This window comes from Parasteatoda tepidariorum, chromosome 1 (genome assembly GCF_043381705.1).
Source record: "Parasteatoda tepidariorum isolate YZ-2023 chromosome 1, CAS_Ptep_4.0, whole genome shotgun sequence".
In the NCBI taxonomy this organism is placed as follows: Eukaryota; Metazoa; Arthropoda; class Arachnida; order Araneae; family Theridiidae; genus Parasteatoda; species Parasteatoda tepidariorum.
The window spans coordinates 45,906,736-45,932,592 of record NC_092204.1 but is presented as its reverse complement, the minus strand read 5'-3'; the positions used below and the strand labels follow the sequence as shown (position 1 = coordinate 45,932,592).

Sequence of the window (25,857 nt, the reverse complement as noted above, 5' to 3'; positions counted from 1 at the left end):
TTACCAATGTTTATCAAACTTGTAATTCAGACGACAAGAGAGCTCGTGGATCATGCATTGGGAGAAATTTGTCTTCGTAGAAAGCTTTTTGATGGAACAAACCCGCATTTTCGTCACATGGAGAGGAAAACCACGAAAACCTTCTATGGTTAGCTTGTCGGCAAGAGGACTCTAATCCATAATCCGTCTACCACTGAAAATATTTTACGTCAGCACTGTGATCTGTACTGGCCGGGTGCGGAATTCGTATCGACCATCCATTGCTGGGATTCAAGCCCGGTTCACCTCATTGGAAGGCAAACGCTCTATCCCCTGAGCCACCACGGCTTTTATAACTTCATTTTGTTTTGTTTTACAACCATATTTGAACAGCTGACCCCATTTCGGGTTTACGACTACTAATGTTGAACTACGTAGCCGTGTAATTTTGAACCGATCCAGAAGACAAGGAAACTCCTGGATCAGTACCCGCCCAGAGGTATGATTTGTTATGTGAACATGGAGGACTTTGTGACTCGACAGATTTAACGTGCATCAGTTATCATTTGCTACACCGGGAGTCTTCAATTTGATGATTAAAGGGAGAAATGGTTTATGGTTATGAAGGCTGATTCTGGTCTGATTTTCAGGAGCTAGCATTCGATTGAAATCTTACATATAAAAATAACATTTGTTATTGTAAACATTTACCTACATTCTCTAAAAACTTTAAACCAAACCGTTAAATCTGTCAATTGATTTGATATTGAGGAGAAAAAATAAAATTTAAAAATCGGGTTGGACGAGAACTGTTTTTCTCCAAACTTTTTCCCAAACCAATACTTCTTCACTTGTCTTCCCGTCTTCGTCTCTTTGTCCTTCTTGTCTATGCGTGGATAGGAATTGTTTTTCTCTAGAAGGACCTGTCTTCACTGACTGTGCAATAACTATAGGGGAGAACTCATTTTCCTCGTTATTGATTTGTCAGAACTTAGTAATCTTCAAAATACTCACGAGGGATCCAATCGTCATTTTTATGAAAAATGAACATAAACCGTTTTGAACCCTTCATCTTTATTTTCCATTTTATTTTATAACCGTCGTTGAACAGCTGACCCAATTTTCGGGTTTACGACTACTTATGTTCAACTCCGTAATCTTGTAATTTTAAACCCAATCTAGAAGACAAAGAAACTCCGGGATCGAGTATTGGGAGAAATTTGCCTTCGTGGAGGACTTTTTGATGGAACTAACCAGCATTTGCGTTACATGTAGAGGAAGACCACTAGAACCTCCTTTATGCCATCTATTTGGGATCCTTACCAGAAGAACGTTTAAGTAATATTTCTGTTTACTTTCCCCAATTAAAAACGACTTTTCCACATTCAGCAAATCAAGGAGGGCAGCAGAAAGTTTCTCAGTGGATGCAACAAACATTGCAATTTGGAAAAATATTCAGAAATATATCAAAAAAATATGTACAAACATTCCCCCCCCCCACTTCAAATATTCTAAAATGCTTTTGCATGTGAGCATTAGAAATTTTCTCAATCAATTTCCGTAATTTAATTAGACTTACCAAATCAAAAATATTTTACAGGAATTCAAATTTTTAACAACATATAAATTTTAACAAAAAATGTACGCAAAATATATAACAATATATAAAATTCTTAACAACACAAAAAATTATTAAAAATTAACAATTATGGATATACCTATTAACAGTGCAGCTGTTTATATATGTGTCACAATTTCTCCCTGTGTTTGGAAAGCTTATAATAAACAAAATATTACTCTCACATCAAAAAATTTTGCTTAATTTGATTTTTACAGAACAAGTTTTTTCCTCACAGATGTTCAATATGTGAATCTTTTTTGTATACAGCTGACCTTTTTTGCATACAGCTCTAAATTGAACTCTTGCCACTTGGCATTCGCTCATGCGGTTGTGTTCCTTCGTTAATATGCTGTACCTGTGGTTAATGCTACCATAACAGGAAGATTATGCGCCGTTTATTTATCAACAAATGGGGCATATACCCTCTTCTCATTATCAGGCAGACGTTCGTTATTTCCTAAATTACAAGCTCGTCGTTGGAATGGACGCGGGTTGGACGACGACAATAGACTTCCTTTTTGGACACCGCCCTCTCCAGCCTTGACTCCCTGCGATTTTCGTATGGGGTTAAGAGATTATGTTTTCGTGATCCCATACCACGTGATGTAGCAGAATTACGACGAAGGAAGGATCATGAGAGCATTTGTTACAATTGACCGTGACGTGTTGCAGAACATGTAAGAATTTGATTTTGTTGTTGTTGTTACTTTACGTCGCACTAGAGCTGCACAATGGGCTATTGGCGACGGTCTGGGAAACATCCCGGTGGATGATCCGAAGACATGCCATCACAATTTTGATCCTCTGCGGAAGNCACCTCATTGGAAGGCAAACGCTCTATCCCCTGAGCCACCACGGCTTTTATAACTTCATTTTGTTTTGTTTTACAACCATCGTTGAACAGCTGACCCAATTTTGGGTTTGTGACTACTAATGTTGAACTATGTCGCCTTGTAATGTTGAACCGATCCAGAAGACAAGGAAACTCCTGGATCAGTACTCCCAGAGGTATGATTTGTTATGTGAACATGGTGGACGTTGTGACTAGAAAGATTTAAAGTGCATCAGTTACCATTTACTACACGGGGAGTCTTCAAAAACCATTTGATGATTAAAGGGAAAAATGGTTTATGTCCATGAAAGCTGATTCTGGTCTGATTTCCCAGGAGCCAGCATTCGATTGAAATCCTAAATATAAAAACACACATGAATGTTATAAGCATTTACCTACAATATCTAAAATATTTAAAACATGACGTTAAATCTGTCGATTGATTTGATATTGAGAAAAAATAAAATTTGGACGAGAACTGTTTTTCTCCAAATTTTTTTCCAAACCAATAATTCCTCACTTGTCTTCCCGTCGTCCCTCTTTGTTCTTCTTGCCTATGCGTGGACAGGAATTGTTTTCCTCCAGAAGGGCCTGTCTTCACTGTGTAATAACTATAGGGGAGAACTTATTTTCCTCGTTATTGATTTGTCAGAACTTAGTAATCTTCAAAATACTCAAGAGGAACCCAATCGCCATTTTCATTAAAAATGGACATAAACCGTTTTCCTCCTTGATCTTAATAATCTATTGTTAATAAAACAGTTTGCTGGAGTCAAGTACTCTGTTAAAAGTAAAAATGACAGAGTTTTAAGGTCCTTAGTCAGGATTTGGATGCCCTCTTTATTCCGATGCATAGGGCCGTGACCCCCTTTTCCATTTTCTACACAGTAAGTATTACACTTTTCCGAACTTTATTTTACCGACAACAATCAGTTCTTTTTCAACGATAAACAAATAAATAAATAAAAACATAAAATGTACATTACTTTTGATCGAACGTAAGGAAACTATTATTTATAACGTTTACTCATAACGTTAATTCTCTTTCCATATCATTTTAAGTATTTAATCTTTTCAAATATTTTGTTAGTTTATACTGGAGTAAATCGAATAAGAGATTTTATTCTATAACCAACAATCATAGCCATAAGTTGTAAAATTATATTATGAGAAACTTACGATGTTTACATTAATGCTGATAATTTAAAAGAAAACATCGCATTCTCTTAGAAGAATAAAAAAAAATTTTATTTTATTTTTTATTTATTTATTTATTTTTTTGGCAAAGCGATGCAAATTAAGGAACATAATTTTTTTTAAATAGTTAAAAACATTATAATGATTTTTAAAACAAACATTAAATTAAAATGTTGATATATTTTTGCTTCATGCAAGTTTTAACAAGTGTCGAGTATCTATAAAGAAAGATAAGCTTTATTGATTTGAAATTTTAATTTAACTTAACTTTTTTTTTTCGTAATCTATTTTTCGAAACAATTTTTCCTAATTCCTTTCTCGAGTTTCAGCATATACGTACTTTAAACTAATCTCGCAACGTCATAAACTAACGTACTTGAAGTAAATAAGTAATTTTGTAATTTTCAATAACATCCTAACTTTTAAGTTTCAAGTCATTTTGATCAAAAGTGAAATACAATGAAAATAATGCGTATATTTAAGTCCCAAAAATATATTGACTTATATATAGGCATTATTTTACTCCCCCTCCCCCCTTGCATTGTTGACATTGGAGAGAGCAATTTTTAAGTATTTGCATTTAAAATATTTTTAGATGCAACATATTTGTACTTAAATTTCTCATAAAATATTTGAAAAAATTAGTTTTGTTTAAATTTATGTCTTTACTTTATTTTAGTGTAAACAATGTTTCACATTCACGTGTGTAGGGAGACTTGAGAATGTCCGCTTATTTTTGAGCTGGCAACTCGAAATATGTTGATTTTTACTATTATCTTCATATTTTTTTTTAATAAAGCTTTTATATTATCAATGTTTTCCATTTTTTTGGATGCGCGAAAGCGGGATGCCCACATATCAACTTTTAGTAATGACTTTTTTAATTCTTACAATTATTTTAATTCTTATCAATTTTTTTTACACTGTGATGCATTTGGTATGATTTATGAATGCTTTTCTAAATTCTTCTATTTTTTTTTCATTTATTCCAATTTTCTCCTATTTTTATATAATTTATTAACCTGAAATTCTACAGTAAAAAGTGAAACTAAACTTTTTTTAAAAATAATAACAATTTATTGATAATTTGAAATCAAATTTCTAGTTATGACGGGAGGGAACCCTTAATAACTGGCAGGTTACAATACAATTTAAACTACAATTAATATCAAACGAGTAAAACACAGTGGATGTGTGTAAAACTTGTTCTGAAACATATACTGTTTCTAAATATTAATTTCATTGAGAACATTTGTAAGAGAATTCTTTGGGTTAGAAATTACTTTATATATCTCACAATAGATGTCGCTACGACACATATAAAGATTTTTCAAAGAAAGTCCTCTTTCTGTAGAACTAGATTGATCGGATGCAGGATTAAGATGCAGAAGATAAGATGCTCTTTCTTTATTTCTAGTGTTTGGTGGACGGATCGTATTTGCGAATTAAATGAATGGGCATTGCATTCATCAAATATATTTGTAATTTTAATTATTAACTACGAAATTATTAAGAGCTGTTTTGATATTTATTGATGTAAACAAAATTAGCTCATGGCAATTGAAGTGTATAATAATATTTTTATAATTTAAAATAATTTTTTATTTACTTACTAATAGAGCATTTATGCCATAGAAAGGCATTTTTTTTTTTTAAAATATTGCTGCTTTGATGCAATAAATACTTATTTACTTTCAAAGAAATTTAAAAGAATAAAATGGCAGAAATCCGATTTTCTAATACAGATTCATAATTCCATAATCAAGTAACTTTATTCAATAATATGGATTAACACATCATACATAAGCGTTTATTTAAGCACAATGAATATCAATTTCACCTAATTTGAATTTAGAAAGAGAAAAAAAAATGTTGGGGAGGAAAAAGGCGAGAATTTCCCGCCCAGCACAATTATGCAAGGCATGGCAGTCAGTGAGCATAAAAATATCGATTGGCGTTGGGGCGTGTACTGAACCACGCTTTACTACAAACAGGGCTTGCTATCATTACTACGGTATTAGACATCATTCAAAAAGAGTAACCATAACAACCGTTGTCTACAGCTTGAAATATCTACGGTCGTTGCCCAGGTAACGGCATATATATAATCGAGTGCTCTTGCACTCTGGATATAGGGAAAGTTCATTTCAGTTATTGGGGAAGCAGCCAGACGGCAGATATCGATTCCTACCCCCCTCCCTAAAGTCCGAGGTAAATAAATACAGACGTAAACAGAAGGATTTCACGTGGATTAAGTTTCGCGTCATTATACGTTTTTTGACTTCCGTCAACTGTCTCCTTGTAAAATTTATTCCACATTGTTACTAAACAAGAATGAAGTTAAATTCTATTAAGATATTTAATTTATGTGTTAGTTAAAACACACTAGGAAATGCCTTGTAACAGCCATATTTTGAAATGTGCAAAAAAAATTTCTAACGTTAATTCTTTCAGGGAAAACTTTTGATGATAGTATTATTTTTATCACATCAAATTATGTACAGTTTAAAAACACCTTAGCTTAGTAGGGTTCTAGAGCTATCGAACTTTTATTCGTATTTTATACAAGAGTTATTTATTAAGTAATACAGTCAACTGTTGATAAGAATTAAGTTGCAATAAGGTCAATGGTTCAATAATTATTATATTCATGAATGTATTTTATTCATTTTCATTGCTTTAATTATTTAATTAAAGTGCTTAGTAACTAAAATGAATAAAATACACTCATGAATATAATAATTATTGAACTATTGGCCGATTTGCAACTTAATTATTATCAATAGTTGACGATATTACTTAATGCATAACAGAAAAGTAAGAGAAGTTATAACTTTTACTCCCTCCGTCTCTACAATACTTATACTAGATATGACTATGTTTCTGCTAGTTAAGCAGCTTGATTATAAACCCTTAAAAATCTTTTAAAATTTAATAATGAATTTATAAACACATTTTTACGAAATAAAACATTTTTATTTTTTAATTTATTAATATATTTTTACAGTTCCAAATATGCCATACATAACATAACATACTTACATAACATAACCCTGGTAAACATAACTTAATCTCTCAGGTGGGTTAGCAGAGTACTGCGTTTAAATTAAACATAATCTAGTTGCTAAAACTAAAACAAGTACTTATCTTTAAAAAATTGAACTGATATTTTAATTTTTTTAACCAAGTTAATTAAAAATTGATAAGTCAATTAAAATTTATATTCTGACTCAGTAATTTTAATATTACTAAGAGTCGTGATGAAGATTTTAAAGATGCAATAAATGTTTAATTATTACAAACATTTATTTACAATTATTCACATTCAGTTAATTATACAAACATTCACGTTATTGCTAACTATTAAAAGATACACATAAATTCAATATCATGTTGCAACTCATAAAAATTTACATTTCAGAAATTTTATAATTTTGAATTTTTTTAATATAAAATTCTTTTAAATCAACCAAATTTTTTCGAATATTTTTTTAAAATATAATTTCGTAATTTAGATATACATAATATTGGAGGTGCAGGAAAATTAGCCTTATAATTTTAATACTAAAAGAAAAGAAAAAAAACATTCACATTTTGTTGTTTGTGTATGCAGCAAAAGTTTTGTGAAAAAAATACTTTGTATCAAAAATGCCAGATACAAAGTGTGAAAAAGAAAAGAATTCGTGCCAATAAAATTTCAGAAATTTAATTTTTTTAAACTATATTATAATTATTCTTATTTAGGTTTGAGTGTTATGTTAGACTGAGTTTTTATGTTTTATTACGATCTAAAGTAACTTTTATGTAAAATTATAATATTTAATTGTTGATGGGAAAAGAAATTAAAGTAAGTTCTTCAAAAATGTTAATCTTTCAGAAGCTGATAATTTCATCGTGTACTTGTGGTACATTAAAAACAACAAAATTAAAGTAATATTTAAGAAGTTATTTGAGATACACACGAAGACTAAATCAGAGAAAAAAATAATATAATTTCTTTAAATTTAAGCGCGAAATGTAAGGTGATCATTAAGTTAGAATTGTCCTTCAAAATTGGCAAGCATGGCAAATATCGAATTTTCTTAGCTTTCTTCTTGCTATCTTCTTTAGAATTTGGCACTTTTTATTTTTATTTTTAAATGAGTAAATTATGCTTGAGTGATACATGTATAACTTATAGGCTCTACTCTTGAATCCCCAGAGAAGTATTTAAGAAGTTCCCACTATAATGTTGGAGTAAGTAAAAGAGTGACGCATTTTTTTTTCATAGTGCGGGAAAATGACACTTTCCAATCTAACGTATACAGCGCTCTTTGTAACGATAAGTTGAACTACTAATTAGATTATGTGTTTATCGTATTCTTAATTATTTTTGATTCTATGCATAAGTTCTTCGAAATCGTCTGGTTATTTGATTTTAATGGTATATTATGCCTAGATATTTTGATTTAAAGGATATTGATTATTAATGAAAATAAAATAGATTCATTTCTAGTAGCTGAAATTAATTGCTATTTAACTTTAATATTTTAAATTTCTTCAATCTTGCTGCTCTTAAATTTATCATTCCGTGTTGAGTACAAGGAATTGGTTGAATACAATAAATACTTATGTATTTGCCATGCACTATTAATCCTTTTGAAATAATAAGGGAATAAATACGGAGAAAAATAAAAGAATAATAACTGCATAAATGCTTTTCGATGAACTATTAATTGTATTATCGTATCGTAATCGCTAGAAAAATATTCTATATCATCTACACAAGTTTTGAGACACCAAATTCATTTTATTTGAAAAATTACATTCTTTCACGCATTACATATTAATAATAAATTAGAAGAAAAAGCAACTAACATTTTCGATCTTAAAAAATGAGCAAGAAGAAATTGTAGAATCAAAGTATTTATTCGGAAATCAATATTTTTTTACATATTTTTTTATTTATATTTATAAGTACTCTGTAGTGGCTGATATTTTTTTGAGAAAAAAATGTTTCCTTATCCTTTTGAGGTAATATTAGTTAAGTTACTCGTTAAAATTTTTAGAACTTGTAGATAAAACTTAGGGGGAAAACTGCTAGGAATCGCTAGTAAAGAAAATAGTCATCAGAAAAATCAAAATAGTAAGTAATAAGTGTTCAGTATCGTCTGCTTTTTCTCAGAAAAAGTTATAAATCAGACGATTTAGAAGTTTTGATTTTTTGTTTGAAACTTTTTCCGAAGTTATATAAAAATGCATTGCGAAATAGTTTTGAAATAACCATTTTCGTTCTTTACATAACGATACATTTCTCTCAAAAGTTATTTATTGGTGAGATTTAAATGTTTACATTATAACTTGGTAAATTAACATTCTTTTAAAAATGCTGCATCAGTGAAAATGTATTTAAACGAGGTCTATTTTCAACATGCTCAGATGATTTTCATTTTTGGACTGGTTTAAAGAATGCTTTAATATCTACTGTTATTGAAGATAATGTGCTGAAAAATGCATGATTAGACTTAGAGGTTATTAAAAAATGGAATCTTTATTTGACTATACAGAACTCTGGCTGTTTGAAGTATTTTTGTCATCGAAAAGCAAAAGTAAGTTTATATTTTGCATTTTTAAAAATAGTAGTTTGAAATTTTCAATTTCCATTCAAAATTATTGAACTATAACGGAATGAAAATAACAGTTAATAAATATGCCGTCTTAAATACTAGAGTTTCTGAACGTTTTGATTACATCAAATGGATATTTCAATTTTAAAATGAAATTGATAGTGATTTTCTAACTTGTTTATGCGTAAACATGGATAAAATTAAATGTACACTGAAGTTATGAAAGCCACTTGAGTGACTAAAACTATTTTGCTGGGTATATTTCGGACACTGATTTTAGCAACACTGTTTGAGAACTGAGTTTGCGAACTTTCACGCTATCATACAGTGGTCGGAACTTGGAAAAGCTGTCTAAAACCGATACTTCAATTATATTTTCTAATATTTATCAATACATAGCTTTTTGAAGTCTCTGATTTAGAATCTAATGTTAGAATTTCGATATTCAAAATAGCGGATCAAAAATAGCGAGTATAAATGCCAAAAATTGAATATGTCTAATTAAGCATAAATAAAAAAAGTTATATTTTTATTGTTCAGTATATTCAAGGATGACATGTAAATATAACTACCATGGATATATTATCTAAAATTTACAATGCATTTGGAGAATACAATGAATAAATAAATAAAATATCAATTCTTATGCACTAATTTTAAACAAATTATTATTATATTTATTAAAATATTTTATTTGATTAATTAGATTTTTAATACAAAATATACAAAAAAAATACATTATATATTCCAATGAATTTAATTATTTTCTATAACTAATAGATATTCCACTATGAAATCGAGCTATTTTAACATTATTTTCAGTGAAAATGTCTTCAAAATAAGGTTCATTTTCAATATGCTCTGACGAGTTTCATTTTTTGGTAACTTTTAAGAATGATTTAATATTTTTTTTTGATTACATCAATTGAATATTTAAATTTTGAAATGAAGTTGATAGTGGTTTTCTAACATGTTCATGCGAAAACAGCGATAAAAAATTGTTTTTTTTTTTTTAATGGCGGGCATTTTGAACTATTGTCCATTGGCCTCAGAAAGCACCAGAACTGTTTACTCTCCTCTCGTTACCCAGTGTGCACCTATGGCGTAGCCACTGCTTGGAGCAGCGTCGACCACGTCACACAACCATAAACCCGTTTATAGGGCAGAGAGAGAGAGAGCGAGAGAGAGATGCTCTGAGCGGGATTCAAACCCACAACTTCTCAGTCACACCACTCGGCCACTGGTCGGGCACATTATACTAAAGTTACGAAAGCCATTTGGGCAACAGCCTGTTGAGAAGTTTGTCAGTCAAGCCAGTCTATTAATCTGTTGTGCTGATCACTATTGACTAATAATCGCTTGATTTAACATTTAGATTGATCTTCATATACTAAAATATTAAACAAGGCTAACCTTATTTTTAGAAAATTATTCAAGTAATAACTAAATATTTTTTAGTAGTATATTCAAGTAATAACTAAATATTTTTATATTTTCTAAATAACTTAATATTAACTAAAACTGCAAACACCATATTTGTTATTAGTTATCCTTAATTCAAGCGGCTATTATTTTTGAAAACGTTTTTTTTTTTTTTTTTTTTTTTAAGTGCTGTTTGTTTGAGCATTATAATTCAGAAATTCTATGAAAAAGTAGAAGATTGCGGCCGCAATAGTCCAGACTTTTGATGTTATCTGAAAATCCATGGACACGAAAACAACATCTTTTTATTTAACAATAAAATCATGTCTAATTTATTTTTTTTGTAATTTTTACAATAAAATTAGAAAAAAGTTACTTTATTTACTTCTTCTACATTTTAACCATGATAGGGGCAATTTCGTGCTGTCATTTTTTACTTCCCCTCATTCTGCAAAGATCATTAAGTTTCTTCATAATGATAAGGGGGAACTTATTTTCATAAATCACATTCAATTTTGCATAAAGATTGCTAATTATTTACAAGGTTAGCTTAGAATAATTATTTTAAGGATTCTAAAAACATGAAAAATTAATAACAATAATGAAAGAATAATTATTTTCGAAGTAACTCTGCTAGAAGTGTGTAACAAAAAGTCACCTTCGAAATTTGTTTTTCTAGACATGTTCCTACTTTGCATGGATGATACACTATTAATAATTCGAATATTGTGTTGAGGAATAATGTTATGTTATTTTCTATACATTTATTGGCAGAGAAGCATTAATGCTTAATACTTTTTGGCGATTTTATTTTATGGTTTTTTTGCCAACTTTTCTTGAATTTCGACTACTGAACAGAACAACTACTGTTCAGTTCCATGTTTTAGTGAAGTTTTTTTTTATTTTTTTTTATCATGTATTTTAAGTCAGTGTGTGTTTTAAAGGTAACTTCATAAACCTTAACTTTAAACCATAAATTTGTATATTTAATAACATAAATTACCCAAATTAAAAATGTAATTTCGAGCAGTAATTTTATGGTTGAATTATTGCATTGATATTATTTCTATTTTGATTTTTTTTCTATATTTTTCACCTCATTGTTGTTTCCTCTAAAGGCAACCAGAAATTTTTTTTTCAAAAAATATCTATGCATGTAAATCTATGTAAATGTATATCTATGCATGTATGCAGGTATCGTTGTTATTATATAGCCGGTAGTAATCGGTTAAAGACGCTATACTTTTCTGCTTAAACTTGTTAACTAAAATTCAATTATTAAATCAAACATCTTAAACCTATTGTTAATTAAATACCAGTGAAACACTAAAAGTGTAAGAGAAATATTTCTCGTAGTTTTAATTTGGGCATAATGTGTACATTTGTTTAAGCCTTTTTATTACCTCATTATTAGCCAACATAAGCCTGAAATTGAATTATTACTGCTTACTTTAGTTACCGATATTGAGGGGGTAACTCTTATGTGAATCCCCATCCCAATCAGCAATTTTCTATAAAATAGTTGTTTAAAATTTTTTTTTCGATACTTCCATAGCGAAAAACTGTTTAAAATATTTAATTTGAACAATTTACATCGCATTAAGAAGTACCATTAAGTTAAAAAAAGTTTTTTTCCCCTTGTTAAGTCTTTTAGTTAACTTCTTAGTTTTGTTAACTTCTACAAAGTATTTTTGCACCTATGTAATTGAAAACAATTTTAGAATAAAGTAATGATTAAGAAAATTTACAGAAACGTTATATAGGGTCCTTATAAAAATGTTTTAAAAATGTTTTACTTTTATGTACTTTTGTACTTTTGACGAATAAATGCTACATTTCAAAGTAAGTGAGACTTTTTAAGGAATAAGAATAAAGAAATAAAATGAAAGGGGTTTTGTTATATTTGTATTTGTTGCGTTTTCTTTTAATTAAAAATGTGCAGTTTTTATTAAATCATAACAATAAAATATAGTGTATAGCAAAATTTTGGTACCTTTTATGACTAATATTAAATTGAAGGAAAAGTTTTTACTTAGGTACTGAAAATATACTGAAAAATATCACACATTAAACCTGCAAATTAAATTGAATTAAAAATCAAATTGGTATCTAAAACTGTTATGAATGACGCATTACTACCGGAAAAATATATTTTATTTGATTTTTAACATCTCAAAAGGTTTAAGGAAGCCAAAACACGATTTTTTTATATTTTTATTTTGTTTCAAATCTATTAACTTTACAACTGAAATAAAGATTTTATTAAGTGTGCACTAATTTTTTTTAAAATCAAATTGCTAATTAAACAAGTTCGGACAAATTTAATTTTAATGAATAATTTTTAATGAAGTAAATATAAGCCGTGAACTTTGCCGACTAAGGTCTCTACACAAGGTATTTCGATGTTTTATTAAATTTTAGTGCTGGGTCACTTCAGGGTCAGATTGCGAGTATGGGGCCTAAAAGGCACTTGAGTAATGAGCCCTTAAAAATGATCTATTTTCGGCTTAATAACTATAACTTTGTTCGATTTTCTGTCATTTGATTTGCGAAATTTACTGAGAATTTCAAACGTTTTTTAACAAGCTAGATATTTTGTTCCATTTTTGTAAGCCTTCTTTTTTAACCGACGTGATAATTTAGTAAATTTTCTGTTTTAGAAAATTAAATTTGTTGAAACAAATTATAGAATTACATTTATTTATGCAAAACAGCATTATCTATAATATACCTACATGACAGGAAACAAATGTGTATTTTTGTTCTATAATTCGTAAATTCAAAGTTCAAATGTCATTTTGCCCTGATATGTATTTCTTTTATTTTTTCTTCCATTTTTTTGATGGATCTCTTTCATTCATAAATTTATCAGGAGCGGCCTCAAGCTGTTTACACCGACATTACACTTGCACTAGGATGCGATTTTGTTCCATGAAGTAATTTAAATAGAGACATGTGTTTAGGTCTTAATTCGGATTCATTGTATAAAGTTCTACAAAAATTTACCGTGGTAAGAATAGAAAAACAACTTTAAATATATTCTAAAACTGCACTAAATTTTTTCAACATCCTTTTCATTAAAAAGAAGTATGACGTCCTAGGGCCACACTTAATGGAGTGTTCAGCGAATAAGCAGGGGCCTAAAGGGCGTATGCAGTTTAAGATCTATAGCCAGCCTGATCCTAGGTCACATTTTATGGATCGCATCTTACATTTAGACTTACATTTTTTTCAAAATGTTGCACTGTATACTATTTTTAAATTTTGTGCAACTCGTTTTTATTTTGGTAGAATATATTTTACCAAATAGCAGTTATTTTAAAATGTTTGCTTTACTAAACGGGGGGAAAACGGAAACAAGCAAATGGTTTCTAGTAAACAGAGAAACCACTAAATATAGGGCACGAAAACTGCAGATTGAGAATTAAATCCTTTTTATGTTCATCCGATGAAGAATATATTAATCACTTTTAGCCATTACTACCTCATGTTAATATACAAAATGAATCTGCTGCCTGCGTAGATGTGTTGCCCAACACAAAATATCAGATAAAAAAAGGAGACATTTTTCATACACGAGGTTTTCATCATAATTTTCTCTTAATTGCAGCGGTCTAATTAAAAGGACAAGGCTAAAGTTATCAGTGTTATGACTTATGCTTGATGTGGATTCATTTCTGCAAGGATAACTCAATCAAATATAGACAGGCTCTACATCAAACGTGCTGGCCTTATGTAACAAAAATATAGTTCCGATACAGTCAGTCGTACATAAATAGTAGCTTTGTGACGGCACGTCAAATATAATAAGACACAAGTTTGGCACAGATGTTACATCTGCATTATGGCATTATAAGGAATATGTTCCGGCCATTACGCTCAAATTAAGCGGAAAAAATTTAGCTAAAAAAATTCATTTTAAAAAAAGAAGGAAAAAAATCATCATCAATCTCCTAATTTTTTATAATAAATTAAATTTTCTTTTCTTTTAATTTTTAATACATTATTTTCTCCCAAACAGTTTCAAAAATATAACAGTTACATGAATCGATGAAATACTTTACTGTTGCTTACGTACTAACAGTTACGTAAAAAATATCATGAATGTCCAAACTTCTTACATCAAATTAAATTTTCTTTCCTTTTCATTTTTAGTAATTAATATGGTCCAAAGAGCTCCAAAAGTGAAGCAGTTACGTTAATAACTGCCATCTATTATAAGAACGCGTACAATTGTCTGTAAGTAAAACATCTCGCCTCTGTCTTAATTTCTTATATTTCAAATAAAATTGCCTTTCTTTATCAGTGTTATGTTATTAAAATATCATTTAAACTGTTCCTAAAATATAACTACAAGTGAAAACTATTAAACCAACTACTATTTAACCAACATCTTAAACTAAATTGTTTTTCTTTACCAGTGTTAGAAAAATATCTTTGAAAAAATTCAAAATATAACTGTTACTTTAAATGACGATCGTTTATTATACGGAATGCGTACAGTTGTCTATAAGTAATAGATCAGTTTTGTTTCAACACCTTAAATCAATTTGGAAGACAATTTAAACGATTGAGAGCAACAAATTCTTTAAATAGTCCTTCTTTATCAATGCTAGTAAAATATCCTCGAAACGGTTCTAAAAATATACCTGTTATATTAATCACCGTTCGTCTCTAAAGGCAAGTAAGATATCACCTATGTCTTAGTGCACTAAATCAAAATAAATTGTCCTTTTTTTTTATCAGTGTTAGTAAAATATCTTCAAAATAGTTCTAAAACTTTATTTGCTATGTTAAATAACAAGTGTATATCTCTAAAAAGAACGTTTGCACTTGTTAGCAAGTAAGATACCACATATGGCTCAACACGTAAGAGCAAATTAAATTATCTCTCATATCAGGGTCAGTAAAATATTTTGGAAACCGTTCCAAAAATGTAACTGTTTCCTTAAATAACACTCATCTCTAAGCAGGATGAATACAGTGGTCTCTAAATAAATTATTATTTTTGTTTCAAGATCCTAATTCAACTTAAAAGATAATTTAAACAATTGAGAGCTATCGATCCTCTCCCAGATAGCAATATAAGGTTTTTTTCACCCAACAAAAACCTTTTCATGTAAACCTAAAAAGGGTTTTTTTNTTTCCAAAAAATGTATGATAACTAACAATCTCTAAAAAGAACGAGTACTGTTGTCTGCAAGTGAAATATAACCTATATCTAAGACTGAAATCAAATTAAATTACCTTTCTTTTTTATTAGTGTTAGTAAAATATTTTCGAAGTTGTTCCAAAAATATGACCGTTACATTAAATAGCAACGGATCATCTCTAAATAGAACGTTTACAGTTGTCGTCTGCAAGTGAGAAATCAGCCAACTTCTTAAACGACATTAAATTGTCTTTCCTTATCAGTGTCACTGTTAGGAAAACGTAGTTTTACAAAAGACGCTCTTGTAGAATAAAGGTTTTCGGGGAAGAAAATATATAAATATTGGAAGACGCTGATTTCCGCTTCCTGCATTCATCCGCCATAGCCTTTGGGTGATGGGACATCATATCGAGCATTAAAGAAGACCTTCTGGACTCTAAATAGGCGCACAAACTAATAAAGAAGAGTGATTTGCTCCACCTTCTATTAATCTTCTTTTGATTTATCAAGGACTCTGATCCGCAATTATGCATTCTAATGACGCAGCTTGGAAGGCAAGGTGAACAAGGAGAACTTGGAATTCCGTTCCAGAAAACGATTATAATAGATGTATTTAAATTTCTTTTAATTTTTTTTTGTTTGTAAGAAATAATTCTTTGATGATGGTTCTGCGGTTAAAAAATACATATTAAATACTTTAAAAAAATCATTTTTTCCGAACATGAAGCTTATTGTTTTAAAAAATTTCAAAGGTTAGTAAGTAGTTAATATTTCATTTAAAATCTCCTATTTTTATGACACATTAATCTGATTATCCCTTATTTGAAAGTAATAAAAAATTTATTTTCATCTAATATCGTTAAAGGGATGGAATTTTCAGCAATAATTTCTGATTTATAACCAAATAAAACCAAGTTTTGATATCGCTAATCCCCATAATGATTTCAATTCGCTAGCGTATTAGGAAAAGCTGTGAAAAATGCGTTATTAAAAGGACAATATTTATGAATTGCAATAAAACTTAATTGAAATTATCCCAAACATTTTATAAAATATATTCCTGACCGATATAAGGAATGATAAATAAGGCAAAAATAGTTAGTTAGCAATAATAAAATCAAGTTACTTGTTATTGAATATAATTTTTCATGAAAATCAATAAATATGCATTCAACTGAATTTCCATGCATTTGCAGCAAAATTCTGCAGTTTATAATTATAATAAATCTAATATCTTCATGATGGATTTTCTTTTGCTATTTAATAGCGGAACTGATATTGATGGGGACAAAGAAGTAAAGGCGGCTGTTGTGCTATGCTGAATACATTACTGTTGTTATAATGATAGTAACAAAATTGTGGGGCTTTAATCTCCACCATTCCCAGATCCACAATGGGTTGTTGCGGGAATGTTTTATATTAGTATCGGAATTAATGAAAAAAAGTAGTTTAGTAGTTATAAGAATTTTGTTTTACTTATTTCCAAGAATGCATTCTTTTCTTTATCCATCAAAATGGTACTTTTCACAATTCAGTGTGGTTTCATACTTTCTCAAGACAGTTTATTCATACTTTTTTAAGAGTGCTAATATTAAAAACCATTTACTATAATAAAATTTCTTAATTATTTCAATGCTAAAAATATAATTTAAGACTTTTTAACAGTTTTTGTAATGCAAAATACTTTTACTCTAATATGCTATGATTTACCTCTATTTGTCTACTTTTACCTACATGAACCAATACGTTGAACGTTTATATCAACAGTAACAATAATTTAAGTACATGTTGAACTCGTTTATTTCATGCCCTCATTTAACACTCTCTGGTTTAACGAATACATTTTTTTCAAAATGGCAAGTTTAATGTAAAAAAGCGTGCATAAAACACTGTTATTACGAACATTAGTCCGAAATTAGAGCAAAATTTCTTTTCAACTTTTTTAAAATTATTTTATTGAATTCCATGGAAAATAATCTTGGACTATCCATAATAGAATTTAAAAAAATGTTTCAGTCTAATTTGAACTGATGAATTAGAATTGATTTGTTTTTGATCAAATGTTTGTAAAATGCAGAATCTGACTGTGATGGGGAAAAAAAAATAGACCACCAGCTTTCACATCGAAAAAACTGGAGTTACCGGCTAATTGTAAATCTTTCTCTAATCAATTGGTGTTGATGTACTAAATGTTGAACAGCACGAAAAGAAAAAAAAATCTAACACCTTAATAATTTTTTATGATGAGCGTATCTTCGATTACTAAAACTCAATCATAATGGCTTGAGAGACTAATCTTAAATATACTAATTGGGTACTTCAATTCGAGAAGAAGACGATCACTGATACACACGCACGTGATCTATAGCCTCAGCACCAGCAGATAGTTTGTAAACAGGATGCCGTGTTAAAGGCGATCTAAGATTCTCCACATAAGTTAGAATGTTAATTAACGTGAAGTTAATTAGATACAATTCCATATAATACATCGAATTTACTAAAATATAATCCTTTCTCGTTAACGTCTTTAACTTAACTCAGATTTAATATTTGCTTAAATATTTTATTGTGACCGTGATATGTTTTTGTTTTGTGTACCTGGCAACTTCGATGCATAATTAGTTTGTGTTCTATTTACACGGTTACGTGTCTGTCTCCGAGTTAATTAAGAAATATATTGGGAAAGAATTAAAATCTTTGTGAAAGAATCATCGTGAAAGAATATGGAATGAGTCACCAAAAAGAATTATTTGACTTGACGATATTGGCTAACTCGCAATAGTATGGAAAGAACAGTTGCTAGCGTAAACAAATGCTGCGTTTCAGGAACCAATCAGGATCCAGATACTCACACTACGTTACTTATAAGTATCCCATTAAGTGCAAACGATATTTTATAGCACAAAATTAGATGAAAAAATGTAGTTTCTATAAATGAAAATAAATTTTTTTCTGTGGATTGAGGTTTATGATACTCAAATTATAGGAGAGGGTAGCCGCAATAAAATGTGGTCTCACTAGTTTAGGCAGGAAAGGCTTTGGAACTCTTAATGTTAATTTCCTTTTTAGCGTGTTTTGCCATAACTCTTGAACGCTTTAAAAGAATCGAAAAGTTTCATACACAACTATAAAACTTGTTTATTCAAGCACAATCCGATAAAAAATTATTTCTTCATAAAATTATTTATAATTTTTTTATTATTCGATATACTAATTTACAAAAAGTAATATCAAATTATAAAATTTTTTACATTAGTTTAATAAACGTAATTCTAAATGAAAAAAAAAATCCAAAATTTGAAGCAAATAGGTTTTACAGTTTTTGAGAGCTAAAAAAAGTTAAAGATAACAACGTTTTTCAGGAGGAAAAATACGCAAAAACTGAAATTAAATCAAATCGGTCTTAACTTTCGACAGATTTTTCATTTAAACTGTTGGAGCCATATGTTCCAGATTGCAGCTGCCAACCAAATTCATCGAAAAAAATTATGCTAATTCAGAGAAAGTATGTTTTTGTGTCTGATTTCGTAACTTAATATATCGTCTGCTGAAATTAATTCGCCCCTCTTAAGTCCCTTGAACTAGTATGTATAAATCTGACAATGACATTAAAAGTTATTAAGGTGTTTAACTTTTTTTGCGCAGTCTGTACTTGCGTTTTTGTTTCTTTTGTACACTATAGCTCAAATGATCAATAATGAAACACAAGAATTAAAACGTCATTATTAAAAATATTTAGTCATTTTTAAACATAATTAGCTAAATTTTGTACTTTATAGCAATATTTTTTGATATTTTTGACCCATTCCGGTTAAGAGAGCGCTCTAATTTGACTGGCGAACTATAACCTTACTGAAGATATTTCAAGCTATTCTTTATTAAAAATACTCATGCAGTCAAACTCAAGCGAATTGTAAAAGTATTTGAATCATCTAAAATTTGAATTAAACGTAAACTTGATAACAAAAGTGCATTCGATAATATCACGTGCTACATTATTTTTTTTCGATATCACTATCTACTTGCATGAGAATTTTCTATTTCTTTTCTACGATGCTATTTTATTCCATTCTCTTTTCATAACTTACGTATTGTAACAGTGCAAGCTTAAAAATTTATCTCCTAACTACTATATTTACGATTATTTAGAGATAAAAAAACCAGCATTGTTGCTTTAATGAGTACTGTAACCAGCATGGAGGTAAAATAAAGGTTGCATCATATTGCAACTCACTGAGTATGCGTCAACAATGAATAACAGAAATTTAAGTCGTTAAAGGTAGAAAAGAGTTCGAAAGTTATTAAGAATATATAAACATTTATATTTTTTTTTCTGTGAGATGCAGACGGGGAAGGGTTGCAAGTTGGCTACAATTCTCGGCATCTAGCCAAAAAGAGCATCCAATCGACGCCTAAGGTAAAATTACATTTCTAAAAGCATTAAAATTTTATCATAGCAAAAAAGTTTAAGCAGCGACGATGTAAACAAAAATGGTTTTAAAAATATTTACAAATGGCAATCGAATCCAAAGGAACAACGAATTATTTTATGATTCATTGTAAATTATAAAGTAAATGTTCAGCAATACATGGCATCATTTCAAGTCGTTTTTCCCTTCAATTTCCAATAATTATGGAACCTTTTATAGCTGAAATTAACTAAAATTTTTAAAGAATGTAGTAAGTAGGATGTTTGCAATTTCAAAACTATGAATTTATTCGTTATATCTTAATATATGAGCAAAAAAAAAATATTGTTCTTTTTTACATGAAGTTGAACTTTATATCTGGTAAATATTTGGATTAAGGAAAGTATTTCATGTCGAAAGTAATTCAATTTCAAAATAAATTGAATATTGAAGTTTTCGGGCAATAAAGTTTTGAAGAGGAATATCGCGTTTGGAAATAATTTTTAACCATAGATTAATTTCCCCTTGAATTAACATAAAAAAATGAATTAAAAGTCTGGATTGAGATTTATATTAAAATATCCATTTTTTTTTAATGAGTGTTTATTTTTTTTTATTTAAAAAATTTTGCATTGGTCTCTTTCAGTGATTATACTCGCTTTTTCCAAGGGCATATTACCAAGGAGTTTGTCCCAGACGTCCACACACCTCTGCGTGCCATTTGCTTCGTTGCCTTCCTTTTGATTTGCTATCTTCCTCTAAAAACTTAGTTTAGTTTGTATATTTCGTAAAATTTTCTTTTTATAAAACAGAAAAGTTTCTGTCTTCTTCTACATCAGATTTTAAATTCTGTACCAGCGTGTTTGCGTAGCAATGGCGGCATTGTGAGCAATGCTGACAATATTTGCTCCAGCATACTTTTGATCACAGAATTGTGAAGCCTCCATGATCCTTAAAATCCATGATCCTACAGGCCCACAACGGGCTGTTGTGGGAATGCTTTACTAACTAACTTGAACAATCCATTTTCTAATTAAAGAGTTTACTAAAAAAGTGATCTTTTTATGAAAAACAACAATGGGAAAAAACTGGTAGTACATGTTAGTTTCTACTAAGTAAATGTTTCGTTACTTTAGTTTTTAAAAATCCTAATGCTTTGAAAGCATTTTAGATGACCTAGGCTTAAGGTAATTTAGAATCCAAATGTTCAATATTCGATTAATTTAGGAAATAGAAGTGAATATTATACAAAGTGCCGGCCAGGTGGCCGAGCAGTTAGCGTGCCTGACTGCGAAGCCAATGGCTGCGGGTTCGAATCCAGCTCTGGGCATGGATGTTTCTCTCTCTCTCTCTCTGTTGTCTTCTGGTGTATGAATGTGGCCCATCCTATGAACGGGTATTTGTTGCAGTGTGTCGTGGGTAATGTTGCTCGCCTCCGTGACTTTGGTTCACAGGTGCCCACTGGGTAACGATAAATGAGCAACACTTCCGGCATCTAAGGCGAAGAACAAAAGTTCAGTGCCTGCCTCTACTAAAATAAAAAAATAAAAAAAATATTATACTTAACGACCAGTCCTGCAGTGGACTGGTCGTTAAGACACGGTTTCCATCCGATCACCGAAGTCAAGCATCACTGGCTGCTCTTAGTGTGCTGACTTTGATCACTTGAATCAGTCTACGTAGGGTCCGAGGGTGTGCGGTATAGGTCCTCGTTAAACTGTTCTACCGCAAAGTGCTCGACTTCGCGCGCAAGTCGTCGGGCTACCAAAGCAGGTGAGCCATACCCTCTGCAGAGGATCGAAATTGCGATGGCATGTTTTCTGATCATCCTCAGGGATGTTTCCCAGAATGTCGCCAATAGCCCATTGTGTAGCGCTACCTACCTACCAACAAGCTGATTAAAAGTTTTCCAAAAGATTCATTTTCTAAATCAGTTGTTTCAATCTAAAAGTCTTTTTATCTTATACCAGAATAATGTTTAGATTATATTAAAATGTTCTCTTAGTTTATTGATTGAAAATAGAAATCTTACATAAACTGAATTTCAAGTAGAACTATGCTGTAGAATTTAAACATTCTTTTGCCAATGACTTAACACATTTCTGAGTTAAAAGCCGCCAGTTACTTTTTAAAAAGACATTAATATTTGAGTTATAACCGATCGATGTCGTTTATTATGTTTCGTTTTGACAGCATAGTTATGATAAAAATTTATGTCGCTAGATCAATATGAATGAAAGTATACTATGTTACAGATTGACATAAATATCACGTCACGCAATACTTTCGAGGTATTTATTTTATTTATAGTTCATTGGAAATATTTTTGGATTCCTAAATATTTCATATTTTTGATACAATGTAACATTGTGATGGAACATTAATCAAAACTGTTTCTTTCTTTAACATAGATAAATTATTTTTCTATTAAATAACTTATTTTTGTTCTAAAATTTTATTAGAAATAACTGTTTTATTATTTCAAGTTTCAACTATTATTTTCAGCAATATATTCGAAATTTTGAGAAAAAAAATAGTTTTGAAATTGCATCTATAAATGCATCTAAGAAAACATATTTTATTTGAAGAAACCTTATGATGTTTATGAAATTATAAGCGTTGAACCTTAATAACTATTGAATATTGAACCCATGTTCAGAGTTACAACAGCGATAGCAGCAGTATCATTCTGGGTTGTAAAGGAAGGTAAGAAGAATGCACCACAGACTACCTATAACAGGCACATGAGAGCATTTATAGTGAATGTAAAGTCAGGCTAAGAAGAATGTATCCTGAATGCATAAAGAATCCATCATGAAGTAGAATAATTTTCAATGGTAGAAGATAATAGCACCGTTCCTTTACTCATGTCAGACAAGATATTACACAAATGTCAGGCGTAATGACTCTTCGATTACCTCTTTTTTTCCCCTCTTTTTTTTTGTCTTATGCCTGTTTAGGCAGTGGGGGTGCGATTGTTCCTGTTTTTCAGTGGCGCCATCTATGGCAAGGAATTCGACTTCTGCCACTTCATTCACACAACCGCAACCCGTTTATAGGGCGGATCACATTCACACACAAAGGGGAAAGGACATAGAACAGAGAGAGAGAGAGAGAGAAAGAAACATCCATGCCTTGTCCGGGATTCGAACCCAGGACCTTTCTGATGCAAGGACAGTTCCCTGCCCCCTACACAGGCCGGTCGGCTTCGATTACCTCTAAAAAACTTTATTAAAAAAACAGCAAAATTATGAAATTAAATAATGTGAGAAATCACGAAATGTGAGAAACTTGACAGTTTCAAGTTTGGTATGTGCTCTTTATTAAAGATTTTACACTATTTATTCATATTTTTTTGTTCTAAACAGTTTTGTGTTCGGCATTATCGGCAAACATTCATCGATAAACGTCCGTATTACGCACATGGTCTGCTACTTAAAATCTCTCTACTGCGCATTGTACTGTTTTGAACGCATTCAGCATAGCTTGATTTAACATTCCCTTTAAATATTCTTATGAGAATTGATTAATCAGTTCTATGCATTTGTGGTTTTGTTTTTCTCACCTTAATTTATATCACCGAAAGATGGCGCTGCAATCACTACAGTGTTTTGGACGAGGGTCCGAGGGTGTGCGGTATAGGTCCTCCTTAAACTGTTCTACAGTAAAATGCTCGACTTCGCTTGCAGGTCGTCGGGCTACTGAAACAAGGAAGCCATCCTCTCTGAAAAGGACCAAAATTGTGATGGCATGTCTTCGGATCATCCTCAGGGAGGCTTCTCGGACCGTCGCCAATAGTGCTGCTCTAGTTCGAGCTAAAGGAACTATAACAATAATTACAAATGAACTTAAAATAACAAAAAAGAGAAAATATCTACCCAGTGTTGGCCTCTCTTTTTGACTGTATGTGAATCGTTTTTTCCCCACATTTATAAAATGTTATGAGAGTTATGCTTCCCCTGGCCTGGTTAAGGGCGTAATCATTAATGCAAAAGAAATTGATTTATGTCTAGTTCATCAGCTTGTTTTACATCATTATTTATTGAAAGTGAAAACTTTCTTTCTTCTTCTACCAACACTACAGCCGAGTGTCAGCCATGGCTGTCTCAAGAAGCTTTCTCTTATTTATTTTATTAAAAACGTTCTACATTTTCACGATACTACTAAAAAAAAGAGAGAAACCGTACCTTAAGTACACCTCTTGTTCGTAAATTTTAAATTTCTAATAAAAAAATTGACACATAAAATAAGAGTTATGTATGATAGGTATCTGAATTGGGCACTATGTTTTGTTTTTCATCCGCAAAAGAACTAATTTTTTTCCCAATAAGTGCAGCTCCACTCAATTGATTTAATAAATTAAGGATTCAATTTCTCTTGTTTTTGCTTGATAACATCAAGTACTATTTGTTATTCTGTTACTTTCGAAATAACCCCCCGGGCTATCAGAACAGTGGTATTGAAAGCTGAATATATTAAATAGGGTGGAAAAGAAAAGCAAATACAAAATTTCTGATTCATTTCACGCTAAAACATTTAATGCCCCGAAGCTTCATTGCTGACAGAGACCTCATTTTCTCTAATTTTCTACGTGTTTTCTTTCTCTCTTTACTCAAAACAGAAGCATTTACGGCAGTTTTCTTCCCAACTTTCTGATGACAGTTGGCGCAGTTAAATGTATCCAAACAAAACACGTACTGGAAAACCTTAAAGTTTTACTGCCAACTCAGCTCCGCTCTCCGACGAGGAAGTCAGGATTTTTTTTCAAGCTTCTTCTTTTACCTCTAGTAGACACAACACCGCATCTTATTTATTTGCTGAATGCGTTTCTGACTCTCCATTTATCAATGATCTCAATATTGTGATTTTTTTTTTTATAATTGTGACGGGATTTGTGCTTTTTTTGATTTATTTGTGGGAGTTTATTACTTGGATAGAGAATTTATAGGTCGAAGACATTGCTTTAGGTATTTCTCAAGAATAGTTTGAGAATGACGAAAAACCAATTTCTTACCGTGGTAAGTTTTCCTTTAATACATTTGAATGATAGTACTTAAATATTTTGGTTCGACTTTACAAAAATCACAGAATTTCAAACATATTGAAAAAAGCAAAAAAGCGAACCAATTGAACGTCAATTGTTTCTCGTCTCGAGTTAGTATAGTACAGCGATCTTTTTATTTTATGTATAACTATATATATTGAATTATTCTATTTCAATACTAGCTGTAGAAGTCAGCTGGTACGCTTTTTAAAATGTTCAAGTTTATTCAAATAAAAGTATCTCGAAGTCAAAAATCGTTGAAACAAGAAGCTAATCATTTTATAAGCAAGAAATGTCCTCAAGTTATTCTGGTACATGCATACGTATTTTTAATTTGATACATAGAGTTTAATTTGATGCACATAAACTTAGTAAATGTTAAACGATTGTAATGATATTATTACACATATTTTTCTATAGTACATATTTTTCTATTATATTGTAGCTTGCTAATTATTAATAATAGGTAGTTTCATTTATGTAAACTAATCTGATAATCTGCATGAAAAAATAAAAATATAGTACATTTTTCATAAACTAGGGCATCCCAGTTTTTTTATTTTATACAAATGTTATAAATTAATAACTACTGGAA

The 25,857-nt window shown here is 30.3% G+C and overlaps 2 protein-coding genes across 2 annotated transcripts in view; one reads left to right on the top strand and one right to left on the bottom strand.

The window, feature by feature from the left end:
- LOC107446083 (fatty acid hydroxylase domain-containing protein 2) overlaps positions 1-25,857 on the bottom strand; it is a 73,035-nt gene that overhangs the window by 20,903 nt on the left and 26,275 nt on the right. The gene's annotated exons all lie outside the window — the stretch shown is intronic.
- LOC107446082 (sodium- and chloride-dependent glycine transporter 1) overlaps positions 24,840-25,857 on the top strand; it is a 141,210-nt gene continuing 140,192 nt past the window's right edge. The window contains exon 1 of the mRNA XM_043051571.2: positions 24,840-25,236. Coding sequence (XP_042907505.1) covers positions 25,210-25,236 — 27 coding nt within the window. The 5' untranslated portion in view covers positions 24,840-25,209. The remainder of the gene's footprint in view (positions 25,237-25,857) is intronic.